Source organism: Scyliorhinus canicula, chromosome 2 (genome assembly GCF_902713615.1).
Source record: "Scyliorhinus canicula chromosome 2, sScyCan1.1, whole genome shotgun sequence".
NCBI lineage: Eukaryota > Metazoa > Chordata > Chondrichthyes > Carcharhiniformes > Scyliorhinidae > Scyliorhinus > Scyliorhinus canicula.
The window spans coordinates 253,787,900-253,815,282 of record NC_052147.1 but is presented as its reverse complement, the minus strand read 5'-3'; the positions used below and the strand labels follow the sequence as shown (position 1 = coordinate 253,815,282).

The window sequence follows — 27,383 nt, the reverse complement described above, 5'->3', positions numbered from 1 at the left end:
ACGAATGACTTGTAAAGAAGGTAAATGCACATGCGGTACAGGGTAATTTGATGAGGCGGATTCAAAATTTGACTTAGTTGAAGGAAACAGAGGATGATGACTAATGGCTGCTAGTGACTGGAAGCCAGGGTCCAGTGGCGTACCACGGATCTGTGCGGGGGGGGAGGTAGGATCAGAAAGTTTGCAGATGACACAAAGATTCGCTGGGTGGTTAACAGTGAGGTTGAGTGTCTTGGGTTACAGGAAGATGTAGACAGGATAGTCAAATGGACAGATAAGTGAGCTGAAATGTGTGAGGTGATACACCTTGGCAGGAGAAATTTTACAAGGAAGTATTCGATGAATGGCATGACACTGGGAAGTTCCGAGAAACAAAGGGACCTTGGCGTGTTTGTCCATCGATCACTTAAGGCAGGACGGAAGGTTAATAGGGTGGTGAAAAGGGCTTATGGGATACTTTCCTTTATCAATCGATGCATAGATAACAAAAGCAGGGAGGTCATGATGGAGTTGTATAGAACTTTGGTGAGACCACAGCTGGAGTACTGTGTGCTATTCTGATCGCCACATTTATAGGAAAAATGTGATTGCACTGGAGGGATGCAGAGGAGATTTACCAGGTTGTTGCCTGGGATGGAACATTTAAGTTATGAAGAGAGGTTGGATAGGTTTGGGTTGTTTTTGTTGGAGTAGAGAAGACTGAGGGGCGACCTGACCAAGGTGTACAAGGTTATGAAGGGTGTGGATAGGGAGCAGCTGTTCCCCTTAGTTGACGGGTCAGGCACGAGTAGACAGTTACAAGGTGAGGGCAGGAAGTTTCGGAGGAGATTTGAGGAAAACATTTTTTACCCAGAGAGTGGTGACGGTCTGGAATGCACTGCTGGGAGAGTGGTAGAGGCGGGTTGCCTCACACCCTTTAAAAAGTACCTGGATGAGCACTTGGAACGTGATAACATTCAAGGCTACGGGCCAAGTGCTGGCAAGTGGGATTAGTTGGGTAGGTCAGGTATTTTTCATGTGCCGCTGCAGATTCGATGGCTCTTCTGCCTGGTATTTTCTGAGATTCTATTGTTGCATCCCCAGTGGGGAAAGGATTTATTAAAAACCCGATGTACTTGCCATAGAAGAATAGAAAAAGTGCAGAATGAAGCTATTAAGCACATCGTGTCTGTGCCAGCCAAAATTAAACTAGCTGCTAATTCTAATCCGATTTTCCAGCACCTGGTCTGTAGCCTTGCATGTTACAACACTTCCGATGCCAAACCAGGTACCTTTTAAATTCATTGAGTGTTTCAGCCTCAAACACCAACTGTGGCAGTGAATTCCAGATCCCCATCATTCACTGGTTTCCTCATGACCCCTCTAATCGTTCTAACAATTAACTTAAATCTATGCCTTCAGTAATTGACCCCTCAGCTAGGGGAAACAAGTCTTTCCTGTCTACCCTGTCCAGCCTGCAATTTTGTTCACCTCAATTATGTCAACCCTTAGTCTCCTCTGTTTTAAGGAAAATAATTTCATAAAACAAGCCTATTCTATCTCCTTTCATAGCTGTCATTTTCTTTTTTTTAAATAATTTTTATTAAGGTTTTCACAAAATATAAACAGCAAAACAATATTAACAGAATAACCATGGTTAAAAACCCAAGAACAACACCCACCCCACTACAAAAGCAACTACTAAATCGAAAACATAAAAAAGCAAATAACAGAAAGGAAAGAGATAACACCCGCCACATCCAACAAACCCATGTACACACTTCTCCTCCCCCCCCCCCCCCCGTTGCTGCTGCTGCCGGCCTATTTCCCTACCGTTCCGCCAGGAAGTCCAGGAAAGGCTGCCACCGCCTAAAGAACCCCTGTACTGATCCCCTCAGGGCAAATTTCACCGTCTCCAATTTGATGAACCCTGCCATATCATTGATCCAGGCCTCCACGCTTGGGGGCCTTGCATCCTTCCATTGAAGCAAGATCCTCCGCCGGGCTACTAGGGACGCAAAGGCCAGAACACTGGCCTGTTTGGCCTCATGTACTCCTGACTCCACTGCAACCCCAAAAATTGCGAGTCCCCAGCCTGGCTTGACCCTGGATCCCACCACCCTCGACACCGTCCTTGCTACCCCCTTCCAAAACTCCCCCAGCGCTGGGCATGCCCAAAACATATGGGTGTGGTTCGCTGGGCTCCCCGAGCACCTAGCACACCTGCCTTCACCACCAAAAAACCTACTCATCCTCGTCCCAGTCATGTGGGCCCTATGCAGCACCTTGAACTGTATGAGGCTAAGCCTCGCACAGGAAGAGGAGGAATTCACCCTTTCTAGGGCATCCGCCCACGTCCCCTCCTCAATCTCCTCACCCAGCTCCTCTTCCCATTTACCCTTCAGCTCCTCCACCGAGGCCTCGTCTACCTTCTGCATTGCGCGGTATATATCCGAAATCCTCCCTCCTCCAACCCACACCCCCGGAGCACCCTGTCCCGTACCCCACGTGGGGGCAGCAAGGGGAACCCCTCCACCTGCCGCCTGGCAAATGCCGTAACCTGCATGTACCTGAACATGTTCCCCGGGGGGGAGCCCAAACATCCCCTCTAACTCCCCCAGGCTCACGAACCTCCCATCCACAAACAGGTCCCTCAACCTCCTAATACCTACCCTATGCCAGCCCAGAAATCCGCCATCAATGCACCCTGGACCAAACCGGTGGTTCCCCCATATTGGGGACTCCATCGAGCCCCTCATCTCCCCCATGGCGTCTCCATTGCCCCCAAATTTTGAGGGTAGCAGCCACCACTGGGCTCATGGTATACCTCGTTGGAGGGCGCGGCAACGGCGCCGTTACCAGCCCCTCCAGGCTCGTGTCCACACAGGACGCCATCTCCATCCTCTTCCATGCTGCCCCTTCCCCGTCCATTACCCACTTACGCACCATCGCTGCGTTGGCAGCCCAATAGTACCCACAGAGGTTGGGCAGCGCCAGCCCCCCCCCCTATCCCTGCCCCGTTCCAAGAACACCCTTCTCACCCTCGGAGTCCCATGCGCCCACACAAATCCCGTAATACTCCTGTTAACTCTCCTAAAAAAGGCCTTCTGGATAAGGATTGGAAGGCACTGGAACAGGAACAAAAACCTCGGGAGCACCGTCATCTTGAGGGACTGCACCCTACCCGCCAGTGACAGCGGTAACATATCCCACCTTTTGAACTCCTCCTCCATTTGCTCCACCAACCTTGTGAGGTTGAGCTTGTACAGGGCCCCCCAGCTCCCAGCCACCTGGACTCCTAGGTACCTGAAGCTCCTCCCTGCCTGCTTCAGTTGGAGCCTACCAATCCCCTCCTCCTGATCCCCCGGGTGCACCACGAACAACTCGCTCTTACCCAGTTTGAGCTTGTACCCAGAAAAGCCCCCAAATTCGCTGAGAATCCTCATCACCTCCGGCATCCCCCTCACCGGGTCCACCACATACAGCAACAGGTCGTCCGCATAAAGCGACACTCGATGCTCCTCCCCACCCCGCACCAGGCCCCTCCAGTTCCCTGACTCCCTCAACGCCATGGCCAGGGGCTCAATTGCCCATGCAAAGAGCAAGGGGGACACCTCTGTCTCGTCCCCTGGTACAGCCGAAAGTACTCCGACCTCCTCCTATTGGTGGCTACACTCGCCATCGGGGCCTCATAAAGCAACCTCACCCAACGAACAAACCCCTCCCCAAACCCAAACCTTTCCAACACCTCCCACAGATACCCCCACTCAACCCGATCAAAGGCCTTCTCCGCAGCTAATGCCACCACTATCTCCGCCTCCCCTTCCACAGCCGGCATCATAATGACATTAGTTGGGGGCAAAGCCCCCCTCTCTCTTCCCCCCCCCCCCCCCTCCCTTGCCTCATTAAAGGTCCGGACCAACAGGGGGCCCAATAGGTTCGCAGACATTTTATAAAATTCGGCCGGAAACCCATCCGGCCCCGGCGCCTTCCCCGACTGCATGCTCCCTATCCCTTTAACCAGCTCCTCCAGCTCAATCGGCGTCCCCAGACCCTCCACCCGCCCCTCCTCCACCTTTGGAAATCGCAGCTTGTCCAAGAAGCGCCCCATTCCCCCCCCCCCCCAATCGGGGGTTCAGACCGGTACAGTTCCCCATAAAAGTCCCTAAAGACCCCATTAACGTCTACCCCCCTCCGCACCACCTTCCCATCTCTATCCTTCACTCCCCCAATCTCCCTGGCCGCGGCTCGCTTTCGGAGCGGGTGTGCCAGCATCCTGCTCGCCTTCTCCCCATATTTATACACCGCCCCCTGTGCTTTCCTCCACTGAGCGTCCGCCTTTCTGGTGGTCAGTAGATCGAACCTGGCCTGAAGGCTACGCCGCTCCCCCAGCAATCCCTCCTCCGGAGCCTCCGCATATCTCCTATCCACCCTCACCATCTCCCCTGCCAATCTCTCCCTCTCCCTCTGCTGCCCCCTCTCCCTATGGGTTCGGATGGAAATCAACTCCCCTCTAATCACCGCCTTCAATGCCTCCCAGACCGTCCCCACTCGGACCTCCCCGTTATCGTTGGCCTCAAGGTACCTCTTGATACACCCCCGAACCCTCCCAGCCACCTCCTCGTCTGCCAGCAGCCCCACCTTCAAGCACCAGAGCGGACGCTGGTCCCTCCTCCCCCAGCCCGAGGTCCACCCAGTGCGGGGCATGATCCGAAATGGCAATGGCAGAGTATTCAGCATCCTCCACCCTCGAAACCAGCCCCCTGCTCAGGACAAAAAAATCAATCCTAGAATAGGCCTTATGCACGTGGGAGAAAAACGAGTATTCCCTGGCCCTTGGCCTCGCAAACCTCCAGGGATCCACCTCTCCCATCTGATCCATAAACCCCCTCAACACCTTAGCTGCCGCCGGCCTCCTACCCGTCCGGGACCTGGATCAATCCAATGGGGGATCCAGCACCGTGTTGAAGTCCCCCCCCCATGATCAGGCCCCCCCGCCTCCAACATGCGCCGCATAAACCCCGCATCGTCCCAGTTTGGGGCTTAAACATTCACCAACACCACCCGCTCCCCCTGCAGCTTACCACTCACCATCACATGCCTCCCGCCACTGTCAGCCACCACATTTAACGCCTCAAATGACACCCACTTTCCCACCAGGATCGCCACCTCCCGATTCTTCTCATCCAGCCCTGAATGAAATACTTGGCCCACCCACCCCTTCCTCAGTCGAACCTGGTCCGCCACCTTCAGGTGCGTCTCTTGGAGCATGGCCACATCCGCCTTCAGCCCCTTCAAGTGCGTAAACACCCGGGCCCGCTTGACCGGCCCGTTCACCCCCCTCACATTCCAGGTTATCAGCCGGATCAGAGGGCTCCCTGCCCCCCTCCCCTGCCGACTAGCCATAACCCATCCCCTGCCCGCCACTGGCCAGCGTCCCCAGCACACCCTGCATACTCCAGCTCCTTCCTGGCCATTTCAGCAGCAACCCGGTACCCCCCCCCCCCACCACCAAGGCTAGGACCCCTCCTAGCCACGCCCCCCCCTCCATAGCACTCCCGTGAGCCAGTTAACTTCTGCTGGCCCCGGCAACTCCCGCCACACCTCCGACCCCTTCCCACGTGGGACTACTCCTCCTCCTTCGTGCCCATCAACTGCCCCCCCCCCCGCTCTTGCGAGGGAAAATAACAACCAGCAAAGGCCCGCGCTTCTCAGCCCCGACCCCGCCCCCATCATCCCGCAGCGTGGGAAACCAGAGAAAAGCCCGCGCTTTCGCCCTGCCCAACCCCGCCTTCTCTTAGGCAACTCCCATTGCCAGTCCCCACCACCAGCTCCCCGGACTCCCAGTTTACCTCCCTGCCCGAACCCATCCACGAGACCCATACAAAAAGACATAAAGACATCGCCCCACCCACCGTATAGCCAACACACATCCTGCATTAAACAGAGAACCCCCCACTCCAGAGAAAAAATTAGACATAGTTGCATTTACATACAAAACCCCCATCCCTGACCCTCAGTTTGAGTCCAGTTTCTCGGCCTGCACAAAGGCCCATGCCTCCTCCGGGGACTCAAAATAATGGTGACGGTCCTTGCAGGTGACCCACAAACGCGCCGGCTGCAACTTTCCAAACTTCACACTCCTTCTGTGGAGCACTGCCTTCGTCCGGTTGTACCCGGCCCTCCACTTAGCCACCTCCGCACTCCAGTCCTGGAAGATCAGCACCTCCGTGTTCTCCCACTTGCTGCTCCGCTCCCTCTTGGCCCACCAGAGCACGCATTCCCGGTCAACGAACCGGTGGAACCGCACCAACACCGCCAGCGGTGGCTCATTCGGCTTAGGCCTCCTAGCCAGTATTCTGTGGGGCCCCTCCAGCTCCAGGGGCCCCTGGAAGGACCCAGCTCCCATCAGCGAGTTCAGCAAAACGACCACATAGGCCGCCAGGTCCGATCCCTCCAGCCCCTCCGTGAGGCCCAGGATCCGTAAATTCTTCCGCCTCGACTGATTGTCCAGCTCCTCGAACCGTTCCTGCCACTTTTTATGGAGTGCCTCGTGCATCTCCACCTTCCCCGCGACGGCCGCGGCCTCATCCTCCCTTTCGGAGGCCTGCTGCTGCAGCTCCCGGATTGTGGCCCCCTGGGCTGTCTGAGTCTCCAGCAGCTTTCTGGTGGTAGCCTTCAGCGACTCCAGCAACTCCACCTTAAGCTCCTGGAAGCAGCACAGAAGAGTCTCCTGCTGCTCCTGCGCCCACTGCCTCCACTCCTCGTGGACTCCGCCGGCCGCTATTTTGTTTCCCTTCCCCCGCTTTTCCAGGGGCGCTGCCACCGCTTTTCTGCTCACCCCACTCCTGGTCCGGACCATAGAACCCCGGGGATCTACTGCAGACCCCTTCCCACGTCGGGAATCGTCAAAAAAGCTCCGTTGGGTGCCCTGAAAAGAGCCCCAAAGTCCGTTTCTAGCGGGAGCTGCCGAACATGCGGCTTAGCTCCGCATAGCCGCAACCGGAAGTCCATAGCTGTCATTTTCAAGCAATATTCTTGTATATCTCCTCCAAACCTTGGATATGGGAAAGGTCCCAGTGAATTGGAAAACTGCTAATGTAATGCCCATATTTACAAAGGGAGGGGAGCAGAAAGTAGGAAACTATAGACCAGTTAGTTTAACACCTGTCACAAAATTGATAGAATCCATTATTGTGGAACTAATAATAGGCGTTTGGAAAGTCAAAAGGCAATCCATCAGAGTCCGCATGATTTTATGAATGGTAAATCGTATTTGACTAATTTGCTAGAGTTTGCCAAGTGGATAATGGGGATCTTGTAAATGTAGTATATCTGGAGTTCCAGATGGCGGGTGCCCAAACAAAGGTAAGATCACATGGGGTTGGGGTAATTTATTTATTGGATAGAGGACTGGCAAATCAATGGAAGACAGAATCGGGATAAAGTGACCTTGTGCATCACTTTCAGTTTCATGAGACTTAGCATTGTGCAAGTGGAGGTGAAGTTGGCCCTGTTCAGTGCTTCGCTCCAGAGTCGCCAGGATATTTCCATCTCTAGTTTTTTCTGTCACTTTTCCCGTGTTTTATCCAGTAGGGAGCATGTCCTTTCTAATAGTCATCCGTACAGGTCCCCGTAGATTCCCCTCCTAGTTTTCCTGCGTCCAGTAGTTCCTCTAACATTTTGCATCTTGGTATGTTGTCATCTTGCAAAGGAAATTCTTAACTTGTAGGTGTTGGAGTTCATTCTCGTTGGGCACCCCTACCCAAACCTGTCTCCGCTTCTGTCTTAGAACAAACCAAGAACAAAGAAAAGTACAGCACAGGAACAGGGCCTTCGGCCCTCCAAGCCTGCTCCGATCATGCTGCCTGTCTAAACTAAAATCTTCTGCACTTCCGGGGTCCGTATCCCTATTCATGTAGTTGTCAAGTTGCCCCTTAAACATCACTATCGTCCCTGCTTCCACCACCTCCTCCAGCAGCGAGTTCCAGGCACCCACTACCCTCTATGTAAAAAAGCTTGCCTCGTACATCTTCTGTAAACCTTGCCCCTCGCACCGTAAACCTATGCCCCCAAGTAATTGACCCCTCTACCCTGGGAAAAAGTCTCTGACTATCCACTCTGTCTATACCCCTCATAATTTTGTAGACCTCTATCAGGTCGCCCCTCAACCTCCTTCGTTCCAGTGAGAACAAACCAAGTTTATTCAACCTCTTCACAAAGGAATACATGAATAATGTAGTGGAAGTTCTGAGAAACACAAGTTTTAGTGAGGAGCTGAAGGTAATTTACTATTGGTAAAGAAATGTTTTTTGAAATTCATGGAATTAAAGGTGGACAAATATCCAGGGCCTGATAATCTTCATCCCAGAGTACTTAAGGAAGTGGCCCTACAAATAGTAGATCCATTGGTGGGCATTTTCCTAAATTCTTTGGACTCTGGAATGGTCCCTACAGATTGGAGGATAGCTAGTATAACCCCGCTATTCAAGAAGGGAGGTGAGAGAAAACAGGGAACTATAGCCCAGTGAACCTAACATCGGTAGGAGGGAAGTTGCTAAAGTCGATTATCAAGGATTTCATAGCACAGCATTGGAAAACAGTGGTGTAATCAGACAAAGTCAGCATAGATTTACAAAGGGAAAATCATGCTTGACAAATCTACTAGAATTCTTTGAAGATGTAACGAGTAGAGTTGACCAGGGAGAACCGGTGGATGTGGTTTATTTAGACTTTCGGAAGGCTTTCGACAAGGTCTCGCATAGCAGATTACTATGTAAAATAAGCTCATGGGATTGCTGGTAGCGTCTTGAGGTGGCTAGAAAGCTGGTTTTTAAACAGGAAGCAAAAAATTGGAATAAATGGGTCCTTTTCTGATTGGCAGGCAGTGAATAGTGGGGTACTGCATGGATCTGTGCTAGGACCCCAACTGTTCACATTATGTACTAGTAATTTGGACGAGGGAACTAAATGTAGTATTTCCAAATTTGCAGCTAATACAAAGTTGGGCGGGAGAGTGAGCTGCGAAGAGAATGCAGAGATTTTGCAGCAGGATTTCGACAGGCTGAGTGAGTGGGCATATGCATTGCAGATGCAGTATAATGTGGATAAATGTGAGGTCATCCACTTTGGTAGCAAAAATAGGAAGGCAGATTATTATTTGAATGGGTGTAAATTGAGAGAGGTGGATACTCAGAGAGACCTTGGTGTCCTCCTATATCAGTCACTGAAAGTAACTGTGCAGGTATAGCAAGGAGCAAAGAAGACAAACGGTATGTTGGCCTTCATAACGAGATGATTTGAGTGTAGGAATAGGCGTGTTTTTCTACAATTGAATACGGCATTGGAGGACAGCAACAGCGGAAAGAGTGAAAGGGTGGACAAAGGAGACAGAAGCCGAGTGGGTGCGTGTGGAGGAGGCCTCCTCCAAGGGGACTTCTCTCTGGGCCCTCTTCACGGCAGCACTCTCATCGCCACCCAAGAAGCACTCCAGCAGCCCAGTGGTGTAAACCACCCTCCAGACGTGGAGCCAACTATGTCAGCAATTCGGACTGACCGAAATGTCCGACAAAGGCCCATCTGCAATCGCCACAGGTTCACACCAGCACTCACCGATGCCACCTTCAAAAGGTGGAGACGGGACGGGGTGACATTGACAGTCAGGGACATATACACTGGACGAACTGACACAGAGATTCCAACTTAAGACCAGAGGGGAAATTTCTTCACACAGGGTGGTGGAATGAGCTGCCAGAGGCAGTGGTAGAGGCGGGTACATTTTTTTCCTTTAAAAAAAAAAGTTACTTGGGCAGGGTGGGTATAGAGGGATATGGGCCAAATGTGGGCAAGTGGGACTAGCTTAGTGATTGAAAGTGGGCGGCATGGACATGCTGGGCCAAAGGGCCTGTTTCCATGCTGTAAACATCTATGACTCTATAGCTAAAGGCATCAAACTCAGATACCTGCAGCTTAAAAACTTCCTACGGGCAAGGACATACCCGCGACCAGCACGACAGACACTATTAGAAGAGCTGCTGAACGTTCACCCGAGGCAAAAGGAACTGTAGTGACATGTACGAACGACTGCTTGAGAGGGCCGATACCGAACTGGACACGACAAGGAGGAAATGGGAGTAAGATCTGGGGTTCAAAATAGGGTGGGGATTTTGGAGCGAAGCACTGCACAGGGTCAACTCTACCTCCACATGCTCGAGGCTCAACCGTACACAGCTAAAAGTGGTACACACAACCCATTTGACCAGAACACGAATTACCAGGTTCTTCCAGAGGTGGAGGAAAGATGTGAACGGTGCCAAGGAGGCCTGGCCAACCATGCCCACATGTTCTGATCTTGCCCCAGACTTGCTGGGTACTGGACAGCCTTCTTCGAGGCAATGTCCAAAGTGGTGGGGATGAGGGTGGAGCAATGCGAGGGTTGCGGTGATGCGGAGCTAAGCCGCACGTTCGGCAGCTCCCGCTATCAAAGGACTTTCGGGCCTGTTTTAGGGCCCCAAACAGCGCTGTTTCAATGATTCCCGGTGGGGGAAGGTGTTTGGAGGAACATTCCCCAAAATTTAGGGTGCGCACCCGGAGTGGGGCAAAGGAAAAGGCTGCAGCAGCTCCACAGAAAAAGCGGGGGAAGGAGGACAAAATGGCGGCCGGCGGAGCACCCGAGGACTGGTGGAAGTGGGCGCAGGAGCAGCAAGCTGCTCTTCTGTGCTGTTTTGCGGAGCTGAAGGCTGAGTTGCTGGACTCCCTGAATGAGACTACCAACAAGCTGCTTGAATCCAGACAGCCCAGGGGGCGGCCATTCAGGAGTTGCAGCGGCAGGCCGCTGATTGGGAGGAGGAGGCCGTGCTCCTCGTGGGGAAGGTGGAGATGCACGAGGCACTTCACAAAAAGTGGCAAGACCGTTTGGAGGAGCTGGACATTCGCACAAGGCGAAAGAATTTGAGGATCCTGGTCCTGGCGGAGGGGCTGGAGGGGTCGGATCTTCCGTCCTATGTGGCCATGATGCTGAACTCGTTGATGGGGGCGGGGTCCTTCCATTTGCCCCTGGAGCTTGAGGGAGCCCACAGAGTGCTGGCCAGGAGGCCCAAGACGAATGAACCCCCGCGGGCGGTGCTGGTGCGGTTCCATCGGTTCAGTGACTGGGAGTGTGTGCTGCGCTGGGCCAAGAAAGAGAGGAGCAGCAAGTGGGAGAATTCGGTAGTGCGAATCTACCAGGACTGGAGTGCGGAGGTGGCTAAGCGGCGGGCCGGGTTTAACCGAACGAAGGAGGTGCTGCATGCCAAGCAGGTCAAATTTGGAATGCTGCAGCCTGCGCGTCTGTGGGTAACATATAAGGACCGGCACTACTACTTTGAGTCCCCGGAGGAGGCGTGGGCCTTTGTACAGGCGGAGAAGCTGGACTCGAACTAGGGTCTGGGGGCTGCAGGGTCCGGTGTACTACGGTCGTTGCTGTTTTTGCTATTGCTGTTTTTGTAATTTCGACGTGTTTTTAATGCTGGTTTTTGCTCTGTTTCTGGGTATGGTTTTGTGTTATGTGGGGAATGTTGGGGGTTTTTTTGTTTCTTCTGTACGGGGCTGGGGGATGGGGTGGAGCTGGAATTTGGGAGCGGCGTCAGAAAGGTGGGGTGGGGCAACGTGAAAGCGCGGGCTTTCCTCTGGTTTCCCGCGCTACGGGGCAGGAGGGTTGGAGCTGGCGGTGGGGGCGTGGCCTCTATTGTTTCTTTCCCGCGCTGAAGCGGTGCCAAGGAGGTGTGGCAGGAGGGGGAAGACCCCATGTCGGGAGGGGCCGGGTTTTGGCGGGAGCTGCCGGGGTCAGCAGAAGTCAGCTGACTCACGGAAGTACCATGGAGGAACTGTACTGGTCGGAGCCACCGGTGGGGGGTGGGGGGGGGGGGGGGGGGGGGGATGGAGAGCTTCATGAACAGGCTACGCTTCCCAAAGGTGCAGGAGGAGCTGGTAGAGGGGCTGGGGGCGCTGATAGAGTTGGAGGAGCTAGTCAGGGGGATTGGTCAAATGCAGTCAGGTATGGCGCCGGGGCCGAATGGGTTCCCGGTGGAATTTTATAAAAAGTTTGCGGATCTGGTGGTGCGAGCCTTCGATGAGGCATGGGAGGGAGGGGGGGAGGGGGGGGGTGGGGGGAAGAGGGGGGCTTTGCCCCCGACGATGTCACGGGCACTGGTCTCTCTGATCCTGAAGCGGGATAAGGACCCCTTGCAGTGTGGATCATACAGGCCAATCTCGCTGCTCAATGTGGATGCTAAGTTGCTGGCGAAGATCCTGGCCACCAGGATAGAGGTGTATCACCCCTGTGTGCCAGGGGTGATACACGAGGCATCAGACAGCTAAGGGACCTGTTCATTGATGGGAGGTTTGCGAGCCTGGGGGAGTTGGAGGAGAAATTTGGGCTCCCCTCGGGGAACATGTTCAGGTACCTGCAGGTAAAGGCGTTTGCTAGGCGGCAGGTGGAGGGATTCCCTTTGCTTCCTGCGAGGGGGGTGAGTGACAGGGTACTTTCGGGGGTCTGAGTCGGGGATGGGAAGATATCTGATATCTACAAGGTAATGCAGGAGGTGAGGAGGCGTCAGTAGAGGAGCTAAAGGCTAAGTGGGAGGGGGAACTGGGGGAACAGATCAAAAATGGGACATGGGCTGATGCCCTGAAGAGGGTTAACTCTTCCTCCTCATGTGTGCGGCTTAGCCTCATCTAATTCAAGGTGCTGCACCATGTGCGAACCATGCCCATATGTTCTGGGCATGCCCGGCACTGGAGGAGTTCTGGAAGGTGGTGGCGAGGACGGTGTCGAGGGTGGTAGGATCCAGGGTCAAGCCAGGCTGGGGACTCGCAATTTTTGGGGTTGGGGTGGAGCCGGGAGTGCAGGAGGCGAAAGAGGCCGGTGTTCTGGCCTTTGCGTCCCTAGTAGCCCAGCGGAGGATCTTGCTACAGTGGAAGGATGCGAGACCCCTAAGTGTGGAGACCTGGATCAATGACATGGCGGGATTTATTAAGCTGGAGAAGGTCAAATTTGCCCTGAGAGGATCGGTACAAGGGTTCTTTAGGCGGTGGCAACCTTTCCTCGACTTTCTGGCTCAGCGATAGGGTACTGTGTCAGCAGCAGCAGCAGCAACCCAGGGGGAAAGGATGGGGGGGGGGCGTTGACTATGTTTATTTAATTTTAATTTATTTTTAAGTTCTCTTGTTGTTTACTGGGTTTGGGGGGGTGGGATACATGCGTTGCTACGGTCTTGGGGGTGGTACAGTTATTATGGTGTTTTATTGTTGCTTGTTATTGTTATATTTTCTGTAAATAATTTCAATAAAAATTATTTAAAAATAAAAAAGAGGGTGGAGCAATGCCCAAAAGTAGCGGCTTTCGGGGTATCACTCCAGCCTGATCTCCTCATGGGGAGGAGGGTGGACACCCTTGCCTTTGTCTCCCTGATCGCCCGCCGTAGAATCTTGCTCGGCTGGCGGTCAGCAGCACTACCTAAAACTGCAGACTGGCTGTACGACCTTTTGGAATTTTTCCAAATGGAGAAAATCAAATTCTCCATCCGTGGATCGGAATAGGGCTTCCACAGAAGGTGGTGGAACGAGCTGCCTGAGGCAGAAAGTAAGGGAGAACTCGGGGGTGGGTGGGAGGGGGTGTAGGAAGGTGAGGTAACAAAACCCAACAAGAAAGAATGGGGGGGCAACAGTGAAGAAGGGGGGGGGGGAAGGGGTTGGGAAGGGAGTGAGGGGGAAGACCTGATAACCAAAAAGGGGAGCCAGAAGGGGGAACAGATAGAACAGAAATGAGGGGGAATGGAGTGAGGGGGGAGCTGGAGAGCACAGGGGAAGTCAACACAACAGTGGCAGCAATGGCCGATGCCGAGGCAATTGCACAAAAGCATGTAAAAGCATTAGGGGTACCATCCAGGTGCCACCTCCACCCCAGTTAGAAGATCGGTAAAAAGGAAAGAATAGAAGAGAGGGGAGGAAAGACCCATCCCTTCCGGCTATATTTCCAAGAGCCGTTATGTTTTGCTTTGCAAGGTATATACCTATATCCATAACTTGTACAAAACTGTATTTTAAACCATTTAATAAAAAATAAGGAGGGCATTATGGTGAGTGGGAGGGGGGATTAGGGAGAGGGGAGCTGGGGGGTGGGTAAGAAGGATTGTACGCTGAGTCAGACGGTGACAGACTGTAAATAGAAAATGTAAATAGAGAAAACTATGAAGAAGCCTTTTTGTATTGTGCAACAAATGAAAACGAATGGCAATATATATAATTTTGAAAATGTCAACAAAAAGATTTTTTAAAAAATTGAATAGGGCATTGGTGAGGCCACACATGGATTTTTGCGTGCATTTTTGGGTCCTAATCTGAGGAAGGATGTCTTGCTATGGAAGGAGTGCAGTGAAGGTTTACCAGGCTGAGGCTTGGGATGACGGGATTTTCGTATGAGGAGAGATAAATCGGTTAGGATTATATTCATTGGAATTTAGAGGGAGTTGCACGATGGCACAGTCATTAGCATTGCTGCCTCACAGTTCCAGGGTCCCAGGTTCCAGCCTCAGGTAAATATCTGTGTGGAGTTTGCACTTTCTCCCCATGTCTGCGTGGGTTTTCTTCGGGTCCTCCAACAGTCCAAAGATTTGCAGGTTAGGTGGATTGGTCATGCTAAATTGTCCCTTTGTGTCCAAAAGGTTAGGTTGGAGGTGTGGAGGGCAGCACAGTGGCACAGTGCTTAGCATTGCTGCCTACAGCTCTGAGGACCCGGATTCGAATCCCGGCCCTGGGTCACTGTCCGTGTGGAGTTTGCACATTCGCCCCATGTCTGCGTGGGTTTCATCCCCACAATTCAAAGATGTGCAAGATATGTGGATTGGCCATGCTAAATTGCCCCTTAATTGGAAAAAATAAGTGGGTACTCTAAATTTATTTTAAAAAAAGGTTGGCGGTGTGGGCTTAAGTAGGGTGTTCTTTCCAAGAACCGGTACAGACTCGACGGGCCGAATGGCCTCCTTCTGCACTGTAAATTCTATGATCTCCGCGAAACTTATGAAATTCTAACAGGATTAGACAGGGTAGGTTCAGAAAGAACGTACCCGATGGTGGGAGAGTCCAGAATTAGGGGTCATAGTTTGAGGATAAAGGGTAGACCTTTGGGGAATGAGGTGAGGAGAAAATTCTTCATCCAGAGAGTGGTGAATCTGTAGATTTCACTACCACAGAAAGTAGTTGAAGCAAAAATATTGCGTAATTTGAAGAAGGAATTGGATATAGTTCTTGGGGCTAAACGGATCAAGGGATATGGGGGGAAGGTGGCATCAAGATATTGAACTTGATGATCAGCCATGATCATAATGAACGGTGGAGCAAGTTCGAAGGGCCGAATGGCCTCCTCCTACTTCTATTGTATGTTTCTATGTATGACAAACGAAATGTTAATATTTAACTGGGAATTATTTTCAAATTATTGACTGCAGGAATGTTTGTATCCACAAGATAATAAAGATAATTAGGCACCTTGAAATGCAAAATAATCATAATGGTGTCCCTTTTTAATTGCAGCAATAATGACTGAGTTTTAATTTTTTTTATTACCTTTAATTTGTTTACTGCACATCATGCTTTTGAATTATGAAAGCAGTTAGTTTTCTAAATAAATATCTTGCACCTTAAGATGTACTGGGCTGAATTTTACATGGCTCAAAGAAATTCTGGCTGCGGGACAAGAAAAAGAGGTCCTGAATCCGCGCAGGCAAACAGTGGAACTGCAGTGACGATTTTACTGATGGCAACAAATTAAGAGGTTTCTCTTGGGACTGCCATCTAATTAAGGATGATAGCCTGCCTCTTCGAGCTGTTGGCCCAGTCAGAGGGCCAGTAGCTCAGCAGCTTGACATATCACTGATACAGGTGGTTGCTGCAGGAATAATGGGTGCCTCCATGTTGAGGCGCTCTTGGAGGTTAGGTAAATATGTTATTAATGTGCCATGCAGGCAGACCGTGACGATCTGAGAGGTGAACCCTCCATCCAACCAGCAGCATTGGTACTGGAGACACATCCACACACCGGGAAACCTCTGGGAGATACCTCAATATATGTGATGGTCTCCCCCTGTGGTGAATATCCCTCCCAAGGCCAGTAAGAGGCTGGTGAGGGTGTAAAGTGGCCTTTAATTGCCCACCTCTCCTTGCAGGTGGCCAAGCCGCTATCCCTCCTTGGAGTATATGATGACAGCGGGAGGACAGTGGGCTTCCCCCTGAATGCTTTCTACTGCTATTTTCTGAGTTATCTTGCCTCACAGCTAAAATTCAGGAATTATGTTCTTCTTAGCTCCCAGGTTTTGTATGTCTGATTACTATTGCCGTTGCAGGTTAAAGACACGGAATCTTTGAAAAGGTGTTTGAACTTTTACAAAGGGAATTGCGAAAACAACCTTCAAATTTCAAGTGAATCATTGCCATTGCACACAACCCTGTTCAATTACATGTTTCACCTTTACAAGAAAATTAAGTTTTGAAGTTATGGGGTGAGTTTTTGTTCCTGAATCTGCCAATATAGTCAATTACTATATTCAAACACTCCTTGTTCAAATGCAAAGTATTTTTTTTAACCAAAAGGCAATAAACCTAGTTCCAGTTTTGTTATATTGTTCAAAAGAATGGTGCCATTTATTGAGGTGAAGAAATAACTATTGTATTGTCAAATCATCCCTCTTTTCTCAGTTTGAGGTTTTATTTATTTATTTAAAAAAATAAATTTAGAGTACCCAATTCATTTTTTCCAATTAAGGGGCAATTTATCGTGGCCAATTCACCTACCCTGCACATCTTTTGGTTGTGGGGTGAAACCCACACAAACGGGGAGAATGCACAAACTCCATGCGGACAGTGACTCAGAGCTGGGATCAAACCTGGGACCTCGGTGCTGTGAGGCAGCAGCACTAACCACTGTGCCACCATGCTGCCCTCAGCTTGAGGTTTTATGATTGAGGTTTAGGACCATGCCATTGGAAATGGGCAAGACCAATGTAATTATTGTGTCAAACATGCATTAGTTGACATCAGAGACCTATCTGACTTCTGATGAAGCATAAAGACTCAACATCCATTTGTGTATTTGTTTAACATTTTAAATCTGTTGATAAACTTTTTTTGTGGGGAGAGGGGATAGTGAGATGCTCTAGGGCAACAGGATAAGCAAGCTGGATATTTCAGTGCTGTCACTACTTGAAATCTCTATTGCTCATGTCAAAATGTAACAAATTATGGAAACATGCTGGAAGTCAAATATAAAATAACAGTTCATTGAAGTTACATGCTGTAGCAGAACATCCAATGAAACAAGTTTTGTCTGCAACACAAACTAACTGTTCTCAGTACTTGCTGACCTGCATTGGCTTACAGTTCAACAACATCTTAATTTTAATATCCTCATTCTTGTGTTCAAATCCATATGCAATTGTGTGCCTCCCTATCTCAGTAATTCTCTCCAACCCTTTTCTCCTCCATTGGCAGCTGTGCCTTCAGCTATCGAGGCTCTAACTCTGGAATTACCTTTTTAAATTTCTGCACCTCTCTACCTTTCTCTCATTAAGATGGTCCTTAAAACCTGCCGCTTGACCAAGGTTTTCGTCACCTGCCTAATATTTGCTTCCTTGGCTTGGGATCATTTTAAAAAATTCCTCCTATGAAGCATCTTTGACCATTTTAATGTGTTAAAGGCCCAGTATAAATGTGAGTTTTTATTGTCATCAAATATTAGTGACTAGATTCTGCTTAATTGTTCTATACGTGGAAATACAAGCAAGTATGGCATAGGTGCATGAAAGCGCTTTGATAATTGCTATACACGTGTCCCAGTTTTCTGAGTGAACAGGGTTGACTTGAAGAATGCTTTAATTTGATCACCTATGCAATATGGACCTAGTTACAAGTAGAACATCATGTGCTTACTTCAGGATTAAAGTGCAGGAATCTCTTGGTGGTCATACATCTTGCATTGATGGATCCTTTCTTTAATATGTAAATCTCAGGTATGCAAAATAATGTGTTTTGTTTCAAGATATTTTAGCCTGAGGAAATAATGATGCTTTATTGCAGACTTACTTCACTGACAGAATCAAGCACTTCTGAAGGGAGTAGCATCACATGAATTCATGTCCTAAACATGAAAGGTTGATTCAACTGTTGTAATTGATTTCTCATGATACAATTTTATTAAAACCGGATGACATGGACAAACTTTAAAGTAAAGTTCTAATACTTTGCACAATATGGTAAATGGTGTGCATTTTTAAACCCCATCCGCTGTCCTTGTGATACTAACAGAAAGGTATGCAGCTGTGTTATTTCCAGATGAAGATGTGTGGGTGGGACCAGCATTTAATCAGCAGACTTCCTTTTCTCTCCTCGACTAGAGCATTTATCTCTTGAAGCTTTGTTACCTCCGTGCTTTCTGATCAGGTGTGTCTCAGTTTAAACTGAGTCCGTTTTTATTAACCCTGCTTGCAGAAAAAATTGGTAGGACCATGACTGAGAGAGAAGAGATATTGTCTTTGCCTGTTGGTGATATTTGCAGATGAAACCTCAACATGTTTGTGTGCCATTTCTCTATCATCATCTTTGTTGGAGGCATTAATACTTGTGTAAAAGTAATGGACACAGCACTGTCCTCTGAATGTATTAAATATTTACCCAATAACATTGGCAGCTATAATTTTTGAGCTTTTTATTTGTTCAAGGCAACTCAAAGGGTTGATGGAATTAAGAAATATTTTTGTATAGGATTATGTGGCAGCTAAATAAGTAAATCTTACAAAGGTTGAGTATATTTATAACACTCTGGTGTGAAGGCTTTTTAAAGTTTGTGTAGATACACTGGCAGGAATAAATGATTATTTTCAAAAATGTGATTTACTTTCTACATTTTTGATTGGTAATATTGAGGCAGCAATGAATTTAAGGCTGATCATTATTAAAGAGATGGCATCTTTTTCTAATTTTGCACCGATCATATTTCAGAATAGCCACAATCAGATCTGCACTCAGGAGCTACTGTTATTGTAAGCCTCTGGTACTGTAATATGTTGATTCCTTTAAAATGCAATTTCAGTGCACCAAAATAAATTTAAAAATCCTATAAAAATGATGGTGACTGATATTTATAATTGCACGACCTTTAACTAAATTATGAAATTCAGCCCTTGTACAGTAAGCCAACTATGGGGTACTATATGATCTCTTTAATAATGTAGTATGATTAATTTAAGTACTATATCAAGGGAATTCAAATGCCGAAAGTAATCCTTTGGTGCATCGCTTATCGTAATACACACCTGCAAGTTCATTATTGTTTTTTATGAGGTGAGACAGGACAGTAATCTAATAATACATTGCTGTGGAACTATTACATTTAAGGAAATGGGCCATAGCATTATTGTATTATGTTAGCGTATAAATCATTTTTACAACAACATATTTTAAATCTATTTGCAAAAGCATGTTTAAAGTCTACCTGCGTGTGCATGAGGAAGAGAAGAAGGAAGCTACCTACCGCTGCGAGGAAGAAACCCCGCTGTTAAGCAAACAAGAATGTTATTTAACAAAAAGGCTGTTTAGTTAATATTTTGATTGGTTTGTATACATTAACACTAGGTGCCATCAAATGTAAGTATGCACCTGTTTGAATTTTGTTCTCCTTTTAGACCCAACTGCACTGAATTATAAAGGAGATAGAAATTGGGTTAATCTTGAAGTACTTGTATTGGCTGGTGCAGAGTGATGATATGCGGCTCTTCATTTGATTTAAGCTGTCAAATGAGACCATTTAAATGGTTGCACAACTTTCCAGTGCATCAGTGGATTATGTGCTGGGAAACTTTGCACATTCTCATCAACGTAATTTCGTGGGTTTCATTGCTTCTTAAAAATGCAGGAATTGGAAAACTTTGCAGCTTGCTCCTGATTGGCTGTTGGAGTGAAAAGCTTAGTTAAAAACAGATCTGCCATAGAGCATGCAAGAATGCTGTTGACAGAACTGCTGACCTTGTAGTTTCTGCAGAGTAGCTGTCAAGGCATTGCTGGTATTATGACTCTCAAAAAGCATAGTTAGAGAATAACATTGCTACACAATGTATCAGAAGGCAAGCTATGCTATTGGTTTTAGATTGGAGTCATGCGGACTCGAAATAATTTGGAACACTGGGGAAAAAAACTGCTACTCCATATTTTGTGTGGAGTGGCCAATATTTATGGCGTGTCATGTTGTTACTAGCTATTTAAGTTGTGGCTTTGCATCACTTGGTGCATAGGAAACACCAATTTATAGTCATGCTTCTATAAAATGGACACTTGCCTGGCCCTTGCAATAACAACTAATTTCATTTAAAATTTTATTTTACTCATAGGAACTTGTAGCACGAGTGTACCAGTGCCACTATGAGTGTCCTAATGATTGAAGCATTTTATGGGGGTTCCCACAAACAGCTGCTTGACCTACTTCAAGAAGAGATCAAGGGATGTTCCGTATTTACCTTAACAGCTAAGAAATGGCACTGGAGAGCCCGTACAGCTGCACTCTACTTCACGCAGACAATACCACCCAGCGAAAATTACAGGTATGCGAACACAGGGGAGGGCCGCAAGAGCTTAACTGCCTTCAAAGTAGTTATTATGTGGGATAGGCGGGGAACTCCCTATACATTTTCTAAAGCTTTATTAACTCAATCTTCAGTGTCAATATTGTGCCAAACGTTTTGTCAGAGTAGCTGTCACATTCTCCAACACTTCTTGTTTATTGAATATTTTCATGGCAGAAGGCGTATTAAAATCTGATGAAAGCTGTTCATTTTCAATGTGCGATTTTGACACTGCATTAAAGAGAACGTTGTCGTCCGTGCCCTTTCTAGAATCGATCAATTGAAAACTTGTCACTAAATTTTAAGCACTTTTGATTGTTTACTGCTGTTACTTTTTATTTATCCATTTACAAAGAATATATACAGGACGTTATGTGCAAATTGACTTCATGGAGGTAGTGAGTCTGACCTTGTCAGAAAGCTGTATTAATATATGCAATTGAAATGACGAGATCATTGTGGACCCTTGGGTTAATGGCTAAGTCTGTTGTTAATTTGGCTCCCATTTGCAGAAGGGTTAAGGCATTCTCCAAACTTCTTAACCTAATAATGTAATCAGAATTTACTCCTTACAAGGAAAATATAAAAAATTAACAATGTCATGGGGAAATCCTATTTGTTTCTTCTAATGTATATTATCAGTATTATTCCCCAATAATCGACCACAGCTTATCATCTGACATTACTTGGAGTGATCACATTATAATTGTTAATCTTTCATTGTGGGAGTATACAAGGCCTACAAAGGCTATGAGCCAAGTGCTGGAAAATGCCATTAGAATATTAGGTAGTGTTTTTGACTGGCGCAGATGCGATGGGCCGAAGGATCTTTTCTGTGCTGTAGACCTCTGTGACTATGAATTTACTGTGAATGTAATTGTTCATCAGCTAGGCATATTGGTTATCACTCTGCTCCAAGATACATCACTACTTGCAAGAATGAGGAGTGAAAACTGAATAAATCAACCTATAAACCTCAAAATGGATACATGATGTAATCACTTTTGGGTGTCCACTTTTCTTCATGTTTAGCTAATTCATTTTAAAAATCTTTATTGGTGGTGACATTTGCTCTTTAAGTTGTATTGTAGGCTACCCTTTTCCAGTCATTCATTATTAGCCTGCACCTGGACCTAATTTAACTTTTAGATTATCCAGATGTTGCCTTCTGAGGAGTACAGCCATTTATTTTCAATTCAAAACCTGAATCCCATTTTTGTTTTAAGTTTGTCCAGGGAATACTGTGAACACAGAATTGTTCTGGCATTCTGTAAGATTAGTGAATTCTATTTAATACCAACCCTTATTGCCAGTCTATAAATGAAATGCAAAGCATTAATCAGAAAAGTAAATGATTTTACAGATGTTAAAAAAAGAAAACGGTACAAGCATAGGTTAAAGTTTCAAAGGGAATTCAACAAAACTTTATTCCAGGAAAGTTTATTTTCTGTTTACAGTGATTCTGTCCAATTAATATGTCAGACATTTAATTGTTTAAATTTATTTCTTTACCACTCGTCAGAGCTTGACTACAAACAATCTGGTGCCAAGGCTTGTTTGGTAACACACTTCTGAGGCATGGAGAAAGAATCCATTTGGTGGGCTTGCCTTTTTCTTTCCTTGGCATAGACCTACCTTGTCACTTCCACCTACCTGGTTAAGATGCTGGTTATTTGCATCTTACTCCGATATGCTATTTCCAGAATAACAAAAGCAGTTACGATTTTGCCCCTTAAGTACATGATGTAATCTGGAACTGGGCCATAATGAATAGGGAGAACATTTCCTTTCTTCACTCTCTTTCTGGCAATATCCTAAATGCATTTTTTATAATAGCATTCATAATTTCAGTGCAAGACATTGACCTTCTAGAAAGTCTTTGGTCTTGTCACTAATGTAATTGTTGGCTGCACCTCTGGCTTGGCTGGCAGGGTATCTGGGAGGGGACAGGTCAATGCTCCTCTGAACATTATTTGGCGATTACTACTAAAAATATACAAATATGGACTTTGATTGAAGAAATTAGTCATTTTTAGCTGTGATGCCCCATGTAAGGGCTTGGAGCACTCAGCCCACATTTTGCCACAAAGATTGGCTACTTCAGGGTAGTTTTATAGGGACTCCGATCTCATGGAAGCAAAACCCAGAATCTTTGGAAGTAAAAAATTGTGAAGTGCGAAGAATTAAAAGATTTTAATCAAGTTGAGAGAGATGGTCGCTGTTTTCTGCCTTCCCCCGCCCTACCACCAAGTACATCACTTCCTTATAAAGTCACTGCAGTGCTGTAAAACATTTATAGAGGATACACGATGGGGAGCGGGGGGGGGGGGGGGGGGGGGGGGGGGGATGGTATGTTTTTGTGAAGAACCGTGGCCAAATGGTGTGTCTGTTTTGTACCATGGCTGTTATTTTTTTTTTCATTATGGTCTGTTAAAAATGCTTATGAATAGTTTCTTTAAGAAATTTATTTTATTGGCAAAACAGAGCCGGAGGTGCAAGTAGAATGATCCACTTCAAGGTTCAGCAATGCTTGTTGGCTCTGAGCGGCAGACTGATTTGTGCTGGTGCTTTATGTTGTCAGCTTTTGAGGAGTTTGCATTTTTTCAGTTTGCTTTTTTATTGTTGTTTTTAGCTGCTGTTAATTTGCTGGAGTGGAGTAGGCTTTTACTGTTTAAACTTAGCGCCTCCTTTAGCGGCAGATATTTCAGATTGGATTTCCACACACTTGAGCTTAATGTTGCTGAATGCTGGGTAGCTAGAGAGTCATTGGGAATACTGGAGAACTGTTTACATTTGCAAAAAGAAGAATTCCCCATATGTGCATGCACACCTCATAGAAAAATTAAAAGCACATAATGCACCCCCCTCATGTAACGTACAGGTCTGCACAATTTCTGACAAGAATCTTTTTGTATTTTATATCGTCCTAAAGTAAATGAACCAAAGCAATATAATATGACTGGATAGGAGGACTTTCAACCAATCATATCAGTAGCAGTTTTTCATTTATCTGGGAATTACAAATATCCTGAGTATTAAATATAATACATAAAACTGTGTTGCATAAGCAATTGCGTTTATCAGCACAACCCTCACTTCTGTCAGCTGACCCGTTGTTATCAGGTTAACGATAAAGCTTCCTTTTCCTGCCTTGCCATATGGGAGTGGACAGACAGTATATGACAATATAGCATTGATAACTAAATGTAAGGTCTCTCTTCCTTAAAGCTTTTCTAAAATTTTGATTTTTTGATTTTAACAAATACTATCCCTAAAAAAAATATGTACTCCAGAAATTATACTCCTAATTAAGATATTAGTGAAGTTAGTCTTTTTGTTTCTGTGAAAGATAAGCCAATTACCTCAGAATAAAAAAAGAACATGCCTTTCTTCATACGTCATTTGCTGCAATCCTGTCTTTCGGAGCAATGATTATATCCGTTACAAAGTACAAAGGTGCAATTTGGGTGATGAAATGTATTGCTTGTGAAACTCAACTACAGGGTATGACTAATCAGGAAAGATTTGAACCCCCTTTGTTAAGGCAGTGGTCACCTTTTAGTGGAGCTGCCAACTCTGGTTGGCTAGTCTGGTCAAGTAGCCTTTTCTTTCCACCGTACATCACCAATACTCTTAGAACTAGTAAACAAAAATGTTCAAAGAAAATTAATGCATCAGTTTGTTTTTCTTCTGGGTTGTTGTTAGCAAGTGTGCAGGAGACTTTGTTGTGATTCTTGGAGACTCCATGTCAATTTGAGAGTGTTGGCAGCTCTATTTCTTAGATAGCCGAAGGAAAGTCTGTTGAAGTTGCATTCTAAGTAGAATTCTGAGCATGCTGCTCTTGAAAACCTTGATCCTCAGAACTCATTACCAATTTTTAGTTTACATTAGTATAGTTCTACTTGTATATCGGTGTTTAATAATAGAAAGAACTTGCCTTTCTATAGCAGCTGATCATGTCTCAGCATGCCATAAATGCTTTACATATGATGTAATACATCTGGGGTGCAGTCACTGTTATGTTGGTAACATGGCAACAAATATGCAGATTGTAAAGTCTCAGTTAGTAAATGAGATAAATTATTTGTTGGATAATGGAACATCACTTACCAGGACACCAATGGACCGTAGCGATAGTACCATAGGACCCACTACGCCCTTATGAACATCCATATTTCTATTGTGTTCAAGGCCCAAAGTGAAGTTTGGACGTGACATTAAGGTGAATCTTTTCCCCAGTTAAATTTAGCTGAGCCAAATGAAAGAATACTGACTAACATAGTCTTCCTTAATCTTGGCAAAATGGTAAGTTGCTCCTTCCTAGCTTTCCCACAGTTCATTTTGCTGACCTGGTGCTACTTGCAGCCATTTTACTGTTTATGTTTTGATGCTCTTACTATTAATGTTTCCCGACTTGACAAACAGAAGGCAAAACTCAGGAGGAGGAGTTGTATACCGATAAGTGGGCAAGATCATTTGGCTGGAACTCTGGAAGGAACATGGATCCATGCAATTTTGCCTTGCAGGATAATAACCACATTTTATATGCACTTGGCCTTTGAAAATCTTTCAAAGAATGATTTGATCATTCATACAGTAGATATTAGCATTCCCCCAAATACACATGAAGAAATCATTGCTCATGCTTTCCTCCTCTTTCCCTCCCCCATTTCCTGTGTTGCTACACTGAATATTGAAACATTTGAAAGGGGCTTCATCCAGAGCAATTACTGAAGCAGTTTTAGTTTGTAATACCGATTACGAAACTTTTTCAAACGAGGTGACTAACAGCATTGTGTGGGAGGGGAAAATCCCTGCAGTCACAGCACCGTGCTGTTACTGTTACTCTTGCTCAAAGCGAGTGTATTTTTGGCTCCATTAAAAAAAAATTATTGAATGGGTTTCCGAGTGTGTTTTGTCAGATAACAAATTTGAAGCCATCATCAGTAAAAATTAAGCACAAGTTAGTGTCCTACACAGGCTAACTTTCAAGACATAATGCTTAAAAACCTACAGTAAAAGGCTGTTGTTATGGTTTTGAGAACAGATTTTTGTGGTGCTTTTATAGAATGACGGAGTCCCAGAACCTGTGCGTGTACGTTTTATGTATTTTTCATTTGAACAGGTAGTGAGTTCATTAAAATGTGAAAGCTAAGCTGTAGCGGAACAATATTCAACTAAGAGAGAACACATGGCACAAGTCTTGAAAAAATTACAGAGAACTTTCCACAACAGAAATACCAAAAAAACCACCAGGTTAATAATGATTTCCTGTCGTGAAATATTTTTGTCACACGTGTCTGCCCACTGACTTGGCAGTACAGATCTTTAACATTTTGTAGAGTGAAACTGCAATCAGATTAAACTTAGGGATACTGCGAACTATCTGATAGCTTACTTTTTTATTTTGCGTTTCTTTTTTAGTCATAAAACTGTTTCATTCATTGCCACAGCAGCTTTTGAAATCAGTTTGAAGAGTGGTGGTATGAGCTATGTTTTGCATACCTTGTATTTGTTATTTTGGTGCTTCAAAAAAAAAAATTAGGGGTGCATGATTAATGAGAGGAAATTTCTTTAGCTACCTGTTTCTTTGAAATCATGACCAGCCAATTTTTTGGTGATGTGTAAAATGATGGAAATTTTGAGTGCAAAGTTAGGTGAAAACAATTGAATGCTCAGAATTTCACAGTTTGCAAAGGAATATCTCTCCTCGCGAGCACTTCATTGTAGTGAACCTTTCTGGGTTGTGGGGGCGAAACCCACGCAAACACGGAGAGAATGTGCAAACTCCACACGGACAGTGACCCAGAGCTGGGATCGAACCTCGGTGCTGTGAGGCAGCAGTGCTAACCACTGCGCCACCGTGCTGCCCCTTTTCTGATTTTTATAGGGCCAGCTCTAATTATAGATGGATGGCAAAATCCTGGCCCACATTAAGCCTGCCAACAGGAGTTCACCCAATCGGGTAGATGGCGTCTGTTAATTGGCATATCATCAGTCCTTAAAAGCTGAAGATCAGGTTGGCTGCATGTGTTGCCACAATGGTTTAACTTTCCTCAGGTTGCAGCATCTTCATTTTCATTCTTTTTAGAGGGGAATGAGGTTGCAACTGATGCATGATCAATTGTACAAAGACTAAGGTTGGATACAACTGTGGCTTTATTGCAGTACGATGTGTGGCCTCCTACAGCAGCTGGCGAAATGGCTGCTTAATAGAGGACACGCATAGTTATACTCCTCCTACTGGGTGGAGCCAGCAGGCAGGGGCTACAGGCGAACCTGCAGTACAGGTCCTACCTTACATCACCTAATACAGGTGTAACAGTGGTTTACCACATTCACCCCCTGTTAAAAATGAGTCCGGCGGGGGGTGGTGGAGAACTAGATACAGTAGTGAATTTATGTACAGTGTTCTATCAGGGAGAAGAAACAAAAAATGTCCTTTGAAAGTCCGGAGCTAGTTAGAGATTCAACCGGTCTGGTGCCTTGACGTTCTACTGGGAGCGACATAGCGGTGGCGGCGATGTCGATGCTGGCCTGATGTTGGATTACTCTGGGAGTGTGCCGAAATCCTCTTCATCCTCTGGCGTGGGCAGGGGAAGGAGGGATGGTCCTGGTGGGGTTAATGTTGGGAGCGCCGGGGGAGGGGACGGTGGCGCCGGGCCGGAGAAGTGTGTATGGGTGGAACCTGCTGGTGCCAGGTCCCTGAGGGAGACAGTATCTTGGCGGCCGTCGGGGTAAGCCACATATGCATACTGG

General features: G+C 46.6%; 1 protein-coding gene across 10 annotated transcripts in view; it reads left to right on the top strand.

Annotated features, from left to right (window-relative positions):
- Positions 1 to 27,383, top strand: part of gtdc1 (glycosyltransferase-like domain containing 1) — a 459,381-nt gene that overhangs the window by 94,818 nt on the left and 337,180 nt on the right. For 9 of the 10 annotated variants that reach the window (XM_038789963.1, XM_038789957.1, XM_038789964.1 and 6 more), the window contains one exon: positions 20,394 to 20,603. In XM_038789963.1, coding sequence (XP_038645891.1) covers positions 20,425 to 20,603 — 179 coding nt within the window. In that variant the 5' untranslated portion in view covers positions 20,394 to 20,424. Of the gene's footprint in view, positions 1 to 16,358; positions 16,515 to 20,393; positions 20,604 to 27,383 lie in introns of all 10 variants that reach the window. The other variant, XM_038789967.1, reaches the window with a different exon arrangement.